The sequence below is a fragment of the Ruditapes philippinarum genome, unplaced genomic scaffold (genome assembly GCF_026571515.1).
Source record: "Ruditapes philippinarum isolate M1 unplaced genomic scaffold, ASM2657151v2 ctg3813_1_1_1_1, whole genome shotgun sequence".
Taxonomy (NCBI): domain Eukaryota; kingdom Metazoa; phylum Mollusca; class Bivalvia; order Venerida; family Veneridae; genus Ruditapes; species Ruditapes philippinarum.
The window spans coordinates 62961-74694 of NW_026857040.1; the positions used below are offsets into that span (position 1 = coordinate 62961).

At 31.0% G+C, this 11734-nt stretch overlaps 1 protein-coding gene across 2 annotated transcripts; it reads left to right on the forward strand.

Annotated features, from left to right (window-relative positions):
* Window positions 1–1987: 1987 nt before the first annotated feature.
* Window positions 1988–10690, forward strand: LOC132748609 (fibropellin-1-like). 2 transcript variants are annotated; one of them, XM_060738222.1, is made up of 8 exons: window positions 1988–2139; window positions 5954–5994; window positions 6339–6416; window positions 6620–6695; window positions 7149–7250; window positions 8145–8258; window positions 8442–8516; window positions 9063–10688. In XM_060738222.1, exons 1-8 carry the CDS (start codon window positions 2070–2072, stop codon window positions 9320–9322), a joined length of 816 nt encoding a protein of 271 aa, XP_060594205.1. In that variant the 5' UTR covers window positions 1988–2069; the 3' UTR covers window positions 9323–10688. The 2 variants fall into 2 exon arrangements, with proteins under 2 accessions (XP_060594205.1, XP_060594204.1); XM_060738221.1 differs by lacking the exon at window positions 1988–2139 and adding an exon at window positions 4666–4923 and having other exon boundaries at window positions 9063–10690.
* Window positions 10691–11734: the final 1044 nt, after the last annotated feature.

Below are 11734 nucleotides of genomic sequence, written 5' to 3' on the forward strand. Positions count from 1 at the left end.
GTTGAACACTAAGCATGCAGTATGTCTTAAAATAGTAAGGTCATAACCTCTTTTAATAAAACGCTTAATGATTTTAGTAAAAACAGCAAAAAAATTAAAGTGACCCAAAATCATACGTAATTTGTAAATCACACCTCGGTAAAACCAAAGTTTTTAAATCACTTTTGAATTTTGAAATGAGATTAAAATCACGATTGTAAATTTTGTAAAATATTTCTGTAATTTATGATAGCGGTAGCCCTGTTTTAGAAGCTTGCTGGTAATGAAAATATTCCGCTCGTTAATATCCTTTACGTTGCTACAAGCTCTAGCGAATCTAATTTTAATCTAATTAATTTTAAAAACACTTTTATAATACCTTGAACAGTATAAAACGGTTGTTATTTTGTCCCAGATAAAATCCATTGTAAACAAGTTCTATACTGTTGCACTTAAACAAAAAAAACAAAAAAAAAACAAACCAAGTACAAATATGTTATTCTGTCCATTATAAAACCCATTGTAAACAAGTGCAGTACGGTTGCACTATTTGAAACATAAATCAAACATTAAGTACAAATAAAACGTACAAATGTAAGTGCAGCATATCGATTCAAAAGCTGTTGCAAATAATTACAATATTTTCCATAAAAGGAGTAATAGCTCGACAGTTTCAACGTTTTTCCTGATTAATGGTTAAATAAAACAATCCAAGAGTACAAACTTTCTGCGCAATAGCCACTCATAAACATCCGAATTGTATGACTAAGATTGGTGATATCAAATTACAATGTAAATAAACATTTTAAAGTAAAACAAAATGAGAAATGCATTTATGTGTCTGCTATTTAAGAAATAATATATCCCAAGGGTGATTTTATAGCTAAATAAATCACTGTTTCGAGTTCGGATGCAAGAAATTATAACACGAGTCCGGGTGATATAATGATGCGCATCCGAGCGACAAAGAGTGATTTTATCGAGCGATTAAATCACCGATTTGGATTTATAATTTCGATTCTAACACGACCTCAAAAAATAAAATGCTGACGTACCTGATGCGCCTGATTTGTTAACGCACTTATTTACAACGTGTCGCATGTTTGGTGAACACGTCGTGTGTCTAATGGTTACGTCACATGTCTAAATATAGAACGCCAACAGTGATTTAATTGCATAATAACACACATTTTCAGTCTTCAATAGGGAAAATGTGGGTCGTGTTAGAAAGCGCTTTACACTCTGCCTTAAATACTCAAATACATGGGGTTGTCAAATGCATTATTACAAAATAAACTTACAGCACAATAAACGATAGCTTATGTACGTCAAATATGACGTCATTAAATCAAATGATGTCAGTAAAATTACTTCTACTCTCTAAATGTACTTCAGCTCTCTCTTTAATTAACATGTTATAATTTTTATAGATGCCTTGTAATTATTTGCTCAGGCATTTCGGCGGCCTCGTGTGCATTTGAACTCGAACCGTGCATTATTCTACAATACTTTACTCAAAACTAAGATCTATTTCCTTAATATAATCACTGATGACGTTCTATATTTAGACATGTGGAGTAATCATTTAGACACGTGACGTAACAATAAAAAAGGATATCATGGATATTCTACTCAGATGCCCGTTCATGTCTTAGATAAGGCACGGGGGCACTTAAGATATTTAGCAGCAAAGCTTGAAAGTCGCCATATGACATAGAGTGTGTTGGTGTGACGTAAAACCGAAACAAACAAACAAAATAATTCCTCGCATCCTTACTTCAAAGAAGATCCGATGATAACTACCATGTGTAAATATCTGCGGATGTTACCAAATTAACATTTTTACTAGTTCATGCTAAATGTTGACTTAGGCTTAAGCCGTTTATAGGGGGCGTGGACGGTAGCTTGCAGTTACCACTATCGTCCCTGAACAGGTTTGATCAAACTGAAACTGCAACACTTTCCTTTTCGCCTTGTTGTACTTTCATAATGGATTTTTTTATCATTATTATTATGATCGATTAAATTACAAGTCCATATGAAATTATTTATCTAACGTGTCAGTTTTTGTCTTGCAATACTTCAAATAAATGTATATAAGCAGTCAGTGTAAGTTTACAGGTTTATCAATAATTTTGTATTTCTGGAGAAACATACAAGGTAAGATGTTTATTCTTTTTATTTGTAATTGTTTATATTTGAAAGCAATTAAGAAATTACGGAAATTGGCAATCGGCATTTAACTTAGGTTTGGTTTCACTTTTGATAATATTTCATTTCAGAATAACTTGAAATGCACATGTAATTACTGTTATTCAATTAAATCCTTTTTTATATTTATTAAAGATCCTGTAACACGATTTTACCATGGTTTTATTTCATTAATATGATGCTCAAATTAAGATTTGTCAATATAATAAGTTCCAATAAGCATTATTTTTAAAGATATTACCCAATAAACATTTCAAATAAATAAAGGGGTGTAATTAGAAATTTATTTTCCATTTATTTTCTATAAATTCTAAGTCAAACTTTCCAATAAGAAATGAATGCATGTAGTTTATTGATTGAATATAGTGCACAAATATATGCCGTACACTTTTTACATATTCTTTGATGTTTGAAAATTGTAACATTTGCATAACTATATACATTTATAATTTTTTGCAAGTGTAGTATACACAAAGTAACAGTATCAATCACAAAACATACAGGATCTTTAAGTCATTATATTTTCCAGCATGTATAAACTGAATCTTTTAGTATTCTGTTCCAGTTTAATTAATGCCATTCGTGACAAATGTTTATATGTATTTCTAGTAGTGAGATACATGTAAATGTCTAACTGAGACTAAGAGTCATTGGTTATTTGGTAAATAAGTTTGACCCATTTGAAACAAGAAGGAAAATTAGTTAACTTTTGACAAAATGAAAATCAAAATATACATAGTAACTTTATAAAGTATACTTTGGGGGGGGGAAGTATTGTAAATCTGAGCGTTTTAACTAGAAAGTTAAATATTTTTTCCGTACATTTCATTTAAGAACGATCTAACGACAAAAACTATACTTAATATTTCATAATTCATATCTCGCTTTTATTTTGGCGTTATGTGATGGTAATGTTATGGGTCAATCCCATTTGCAAAGGCTACAAGAATTGTGGCAGTTCGTGTACAGTACATAAATAACTATTTAAACTATTAAAATCACATTTAAAAAATCAAATAAATATACCAAGTGCGAGGAATCTATCCAGCTAGGGTGTGGCCATTGAAGGATGTAATTGCAGAAAATAATATGATAAATAAGATCAACATAGAAAAGCGGCGTTCCATGAACGCAGCCCCGACATAACCCAGCAACAAGAACTAGTGACAAATGGCCTAGGCGGACCCCAAACAAAAACAAGACAGGGCACAAGGCAGAACACAGATAGCCTAATCACTAAAATGATAAATAATTTGTAACTGATAAGGAATTCAAAGAAAACAAATAAATGATTGAATATTAGGCCCACAAAGTCAATGGCACAGGGGAAGGGGACAGGAGACCCCAGGAAGGGGTGTGGTAAATTAAAGAAATAAAACAAGGGCAAAGGGGAACATACTTACCGTAGATGAGAAAACAACAAGGGACAAAAGCAAAAGTGTCACCAAAATGGTATTAAACAACATAGACATACATCTGAGGAACACAGAGGGCGCCGCCTTGGAACGGTCAGCTGAACAAGTACTGCTTGGGAGATCGGTTAATGGTGCACCAAGACAGTGTAAAGTGAATCCCTACCAACATTTGTTATGGTTCAATCGGAATAGATAAGAAGTAACCAAAATAATCATGTAGAAACATATAAAAGTAAACACAATGACCATAACAAAAGTACTCAATGTCTTAGCCTAAAGGAAGACAGAGCAATAAAAATCACCTACAAGGACCCAACGAAGCAGGACAAAAGACGATCATTTAGCAAATTCAGACCCAAAAGGCTTTATGAACTGTCCATCAAAAGTCATCAAAGAGTCTCCCACTTGATCCGTCAGATGTAATCAAAAGAGGAAGCGTAGTGTCCAACTGTAAAAGGATTGAACACTAAGTATGCAGTATGTCTTAAAATGGTAGGGTCGTCACCTCTTTTAATAAAAGGCTTAATGATTTTAGTAAAAACAGCAGAAAAATTAAAGTGACTCAAAATCGTACGAAATTTGTAAATCACAGCTCCATTAAACCAGAGTTTTTAAATCTTTTTTGAATTTTGAAATTAAATCAAAATAACGATTGTAAATTTTGTAAAATATTTCTGTAATTTATGATAGCGGTAGCCCTGTTTTAGAAGCCTGCCGGTAATGAAAATATTCGGTTCGTTAATTTTTACGTTGCTACAAGCTGTAGCGAATCTAATTTTAATCTTATTAATTTTAGAAACACCTTTACAATACCTTGAACAGTATAAAACGGTTGTTATTGTGTCCCAGATAAAACCCATTGTAAACAAGTTCTATACTGTTGCACTAAAACAAACCAAAAATAAACCAAGTACAAATAAGTTATTCTATTCATTCATAAAACCCATTGTAAACAAGTCCAGTACGGTTGCACTATTGGATGTACAAATAAAAGTGCAGCATATTGATTCAAAAGCTGTTACAAATATTTACAATGTTTTCCATAAAAGGAGTAATAGCTTAACAGATTGAATCACATTTATAAATCAAATAAATATACCATTATACCATTTTGCAATCAAATAGATTTTGAATCTATTCATGTTTGTTTTAAAATTTGAAACTTCAATGGCATTGTGTACCTAACTTTTTGTTAAGGAAATATGTAAAGATTGTCTACCAATATGGAGTATGCTTTGTAATGAAATCTGGCGATACTATAAAAATTGGGAATTCCAGCATTTATTTTTAGTAACGGACGTACACATTTTTTTGAACGGTACTATTTACTATTTTAAATATTAAATACAAACAAAAAATCATTAATCAATCACTCAAATAAATATGATCACTCACATAATTATTTTTTTTGGTAAAAATATCTGTTTTTTTTTTTTTTTTTTTTTTTTTTTTTTTTTTTTTTTTTTTTTTTTTTAATAAATTCAACTTTATTCATAATTAAGGTACGTTTTCAATTAAAAATAGCATTTGGATCACGGTTCACTAAATGTCATGCAAAGGTATCCGAACCCAAATTTATATTGTCACGTGATGATTAGGGCAGCAATGGCGGCGAATTTTATGAAATGTGAATGCACTGATTAACTTTGATATTTAGTCAATATGACCTTCTTCGTTCAAAAACTTAGACTGGCGTTTGTAAAATATATTTAAAAACACCTTTATTAGAAAAGCTTATGTCCATATAAAGCAAATTGATTGAATTACATCATGACATAAATATGTCACAGTTCTGGTTGAATTTCGATACGAGATTTTGGAGAATTGATGTATTTCTGAAAGGTTGATTTATAACTGGAGATGTTAAAATATTAAATGATAGGTTTAGAAATATGAAATACTAAGTTTTAGATTGGTAAAAGGTGACAGTGATTTTTGAAAAATGAAGGTTTTTCTGATTATAAGCATGTATGTATTTTTAGATATTTTAAGAAATAGTTTAAGATTGTTCTCTTTTCCTTTAATTATTTCTGGATTTATTTTGTAACACAGAGAATGAAAGTTACCACTCTGCGCACGCTAAAATACGTGATTGTAATTATTTTCTGCTTATTTTCATTTGAAAAATACATTTCTGCCTATTTACGCCTTATTATTTATTTATTTCAGTCTAACAATGGTGAAGTTTAGTCTTTAAAGCATGCATACTTTCTGAGTCACTGATCCATCTGTTCGGCATAATTTAATAATGGACAAAATAACGTGGCTGTCTACTGAAAATGTTGGTTGATAAATTGTACGAAATAAAATTGTAAACAATAATAGTATAATTGTATATTGTGATTCAGATATCCACCTGATGATGCAGACAATGTCGGTTCTTGTCAGGGTAAGCAATATTTTAATTTCCTTGATTTAAACATTTTTGTTGCCAAATAAAAAAGAAAGGAAACATACACATATATGTAAAGACAATTACAATTACAATGGTTTACCAAATTTGATAAAAAGGATTGACTCAATAATCTTGTTAAAATTACCAAAAGTGATTTCCTGCTATGTATTGCCTTAATACGTAATATGATTATTAACTATTTAATATTGTTTTCCTCGTGAAAACTGACAAGAAAATATTCAAATTAAAATTGAATTGTGAACAAATAACATATATGTTAATATTGCAAATATGAGCAATGGTTCTCTAATGAAATAAGTGTAATAAAATGATTTCAGATTGTTTTGGCGATAACGATCATTCAGAATGCCGATTGTAAGGGTCCATACCTACAAAATTGTGAACCTGAGATACAGGTATTTATCATAAATGCTCAGGTATTCAAATCATAATTTTATATATCAAGATTATTTTCAATTCAATTCATATCTTATGAGGTAAACGTCAAATCCAGATAAATGCATCATATTTATTTCAAGAACCTTTGAAAGATTGTTATAAGTAATGTTAACTTTGTTAACAACATGTTACTTATTCGAAATTTGGTAAATCTAAATAGTGTCCAGAGGGCTACGCATGTCTTCGGCCAGGTTATGGTAGAGCGAGTGCAAAAGCACAGATGAAATGTTATCCATGTAAGTACATTGATATCGAATGATTAAATAAACAATGAAATAAGAACAAGATATATTTTGAAAAAAAAAAACACAAAAAAACTGATACTTATCTATGAAGTATTAAATATTTTGATAATAAAAATAATGCTGCGTCGTTTCTGAAAGGGTAATGTTCAACGTTCGAAACAATCTTATGGGCATGCCTTAAATATACTAGAACGAAATGCCATCAATATATAATATCAGCTGCTTTTTAAGGTTTAGATTGTTATGCATCCTTTATTGTTTTAATTTTTTGTCAAAGAGATGGCAATAGCGCCTACAGTATAGTCTTAACTGTACACCTATACGTTAGTGATCGACCTTCATGTACGACTGAAATACTCTCTCTGTCAATACACAATTTACCTAAATTTATTCTTTGAATTATTTTCTTTTTGCATTCTTAAAAAATCCCCTTTTTCCTAACAGGTTGCTGTCAAAACACAGCACAATGTTATATGAAAAGCAAATTAGATGGTATAAAGTGCGACTGTGGAGACTCGGGTTTTACAGGTGCTTGTTGCGAAACAAGTTAGTACATTTTATAACAGATCGTTATTGTATTACTATGATCTTAATTTCCTCCATAACTGAACAGTATTAATATAATATTGAATTATATCCTTATTAAAGTTTGCACAAATGATCATATATAGTTTATAAAAATACAAGATCTTTATGTATGATATGAATGAGTAAGGCAAATTCGTAATATGTACAAACACTCATATATTTACTCATATTGAAAGATAACTAATGCAATTAATCTGTAATATGTATCAACAATTATAAATTGAAAAAATGAAAACATGAAAATAATTTGAAGCTACGTAGATGCATAGAATTAACCCATTCATAGTGAATCTAGATTAATTATACGAGAAATATCAAGAACATCAGATCTGAGCTTGGTAAATATAACAAAATCACTAAGGTGAAGGCAGAAATAAAGTCGAAATCATTTAAGTAGTTTAAAGTTACAATAATTTCAATTTTGAGGTAAGAAGATGAACAAGTTAGGGAATAATGACATTTATAATATATAAATGACAAATTAAGTAATTAATCTTTACCTTAACCGAAACGAAATTAAGCCAGGCCAGTAAGATATAATTTAATTTGTATCTACTGAGTGCAATAGCGCCCTAAGGTTAACTACTTGAATGGACATTTTAAAGAGTCATTATAACATAACATAGAAGGGTAATTTGTTGTAATGCCTGAAAAAATTTATATCAAAAGACAGTACTTATAAAGTTATTGTTTATCTAAAAAATGGCATTATATCAAATTTCGAACAATAATTATCTTTTGCGCATATGGCAATGGGGCCAAATGATTCGTCCGGAATTTCGTATATGCTGGTTGTATAATGTTATATGAATTTTAAAATTAAAGATTTGATTTGTTATTTCACCTTTTAAGATGTAAATGACTGTTACAACGATTCCTGTCTTAATGACGGTACTTGTATTGACGGAGTCAACAATTATACCTGTATATGCCCAGAAGGATTCTCTGGAAGGAATTGTGAAACAGGTATCTTTGAATTCACAGAATATCAGCCATAATGATATCTCAAAATACAGTGTAAGATGTTTTATATCAAATTTAAAGATAAATACGATAAATTAAGTTATAAAATTAGTTTCATTTATCATCTTATCGCGGTATCAAGATTATTCTCTAAATATTTGTTATTCATTTCATTTTTCAAAAAAGCCTTATTACCAGCAACATGCACAGCAAACAATACCTGTTTTAAGAGTGCTGCAGAGTGTGGACAACCTGGAGCTGGTGAGTTATTTTACTGATCTAATGTCAGCTGTTCGAATCTTTGATTGTCTGTTAGGCGTATTTGATCAAACTTGCTGCATTTTGTATGTACTAAGCATAAAGTGCTATCGAGCTTGTTCAAATATTTGCGGTTCATTGCACATGTGGGTTACAGGGGATAAACAGGTGTTAACACATTAGCGGATGTTTCAAAATTTAAATGCTGTATACTGCCTGGATGTTAACGGTAACTTGAATTTTCCATTACCGTTCATGAACAGTCCATACCGAAGTGAGTCTACAACATTTTCTTTTATGTCATTTTGTTCGTTCTTAGGTATCCGTGATTACTTTTTATCTTCTTCCAAATGTTTAAAAATATTCATATAAAACATGTTCAGTTATAAAATGATATAATAGAGGATATAATCTTGTTCATAGGTTAATCCATCTATTCTTTTTATTACAACATACCTTTAAAATTCAATATGTCAAATATACATAATGAGAAAAAAGTGATAAAAATTTTCATTAACTTTCATTTCGTACTTTATGTATCTCTTTTAGGCTGTTATATAACGGATGGACATGAAACTATTGCGAATACAAGGTCAAATGATTATATGGAGATCATCTCTCCTGTCGTTACAGCTATCGTGTGCCGAAATGCTTGCATTTCGTATCAACGCACATGTGTTGCATATTCTTTTAACCCAGTTACATCACAGTGCTTTCTACATGACTTAACACCTGCAGAAGGGTTAGTTACAGAAACTACGAGCACTCTCACTGTTGCCCTATTCGTGCTGAGATGTCGAAGCTGTTAAAGCAGTTGAAAATGAACTACGTACTTGCAATACTTTTATCTAATGAAGCATGCTTTGAGCCAATGTTCAATTTGCAAAAAAATGTATTGAGAGTATGTAGACACACTCGTATGCCATGATTAAGAATTAATGAATAAAAAATTTAAAAAATAAACTTATCCAAAAGCACCTAAGAAAGTATTCGTTCTGAGTTACTGATTCTAGTTGTCTTGTTCAATATTCAAACATCAGCACATCAGTACATTGCAAAATACAGCCGAGTCATAGACTAATAAAATATGAACTCGTATCATTTTATAAGTCTCTTTTGAATGTTTTGTCATGAACATAGTGCAACCAGTAACACAATGCCTACATGAAACTAAGAAAATCTTGACTGAATTTGAGAGTGATTTACCTGAATAATTATTCTTTGTGTAATACCAGTATACATTATGCTGGTTACTTTGCGATCATTGTGCATTTTATATACATGTAGACTTCACCAGACATGATCATTATCCATGGTCCTCTTAACTTGGCAATGAACCATACATTGGTCTGATAAATATTTGCCAGCCAGCCTGCATGCCGCATAAAAAATGTGTTTGCGATTCATCTTCTTAATACGCTACAACCTTATCCCAAGTATATCTTCCTTGTCTGTTTTTATATCGTTAGTTAAATCCACTTTTGAAATATTAAAATTGGGTGTTATGAAACATGCTAGCAAAGTCTGAATGATTAATTCCATTTTTAAAATACTTTATTTGCTGTAGACAGTTCGCATAATATTGTTGCGGTTATTTCCCTTCTAGCGAACAACAACTTGATTTTTGAGAAAAGAAAAATAAAATACTCTGTAAATTGATAGCAGCCGTGTATATCACTTTTGTATAATTTTATAAACATCACGATTATCCAAAGAAAAACGACGTTACAAACGTGCAGTATTATAAATGATATTACATTTTATATGTAAAATATGTGTACTAGTTCGTAAATCTCAAATCAATAATATTAAATAACACATGTTACAACATAATTTCATTGATTTAAGAAAAGTGTGCAATACTGAACTAAGTACGTACTTTATAAAAATGCATTTACAGATATTATAAAACAGAATGACAAAAGTTGTCGATGGTGAAATGTAACCAACTGTACTATCATACATTTAATGTACAAAAGTGAGACTTAAATAAACAAATTGACTTGACTTGACTATAATAGACATTTTTTACTTACTAATAAACACTGTTACATAAAAAAATAATTTTATTCTGAAATCATTTACAGCCCAATATTGATACGGAAAGTTTTCTTGCTCAACAGTAAGTTCAACACTTTAATTGCTTTTATGTACAGAACCAGATTTTACCGGTACTTGGTCAAGAAAAATATTAAGTATAGGTCAGTGTTTATAAGTAAGCATTTACATATTTTATTGGTCACCCTTTATCTATGACAATTATATGTTTGAAGAATGTTTGTTTGTTTTTAATGTAAACTAAACGATACATAACACTTTCACACCCATTCAGGACTGACACAATCCTACATGTTTATCAACTGATCAATAGGATTTAGCAACGTCAGTGGCCGAAAGGTTTAGTTGCTGACTTAAAACCGCTTGCCCCTCACGGAACGTAGCAATAATGTCCGGAATACCACCTGAGGTCTTCCTCCTTAAATGAACCTGAAAACACGTCACAAGACATTTACAGTGTTAATGCAACGTAAAACCTAACGTAAACATTTCAATCTTAAGTGCCTGGACGATGGATATAAATATACAATTAACACGATTTGACCATTTCTATCCGTACACCGGCTGTCCTAATATGCCAATCAAATTGTAAAATGTAATAATACTTGATAACAAAATGGACGTCAAGAGACGTCACGGGCGCTACGTACGGGCCAGCCATCCACAATGATTTTCCTGAGTTACCCATAAAAAACTTCAGGTACGAAGCCCAAAGTCGGTACGTAGGCTGCTATAGGGTAAACAATGTACGGAATATTTCTCTTAAAAGAAGAAACATTTGCTCTATTTTTCAGGAAGGAGTCTATTTCACTAAAAACTATTTTGGATAGCTGTCTGAACGGCAAGTCCAATTATTTTTGGAAATGCTAGTATTTCTGGCATCGGGCTTAATTCAATCAATAAGCTAAGCCAAGTCTTTATGTCTTAATATGCACAGGACTGATTATGATCGTTTGTTAAAAAAATCGCCTTTTTCTCGCATCCGAGTAATGGACATCAAGTGTTCTTACGTATACTTTCAAATCCAAGCCGCCTAAGTAAATAATATTTTTAGAAGAAGTGAATATTATCCGAATCTAAGTATAGTACATGTATGTTATGTTTGATTTTTTTTAAATACATGTACTTCTTTTGTAAAAGTTTATTCCAGACGAGTTGATCGG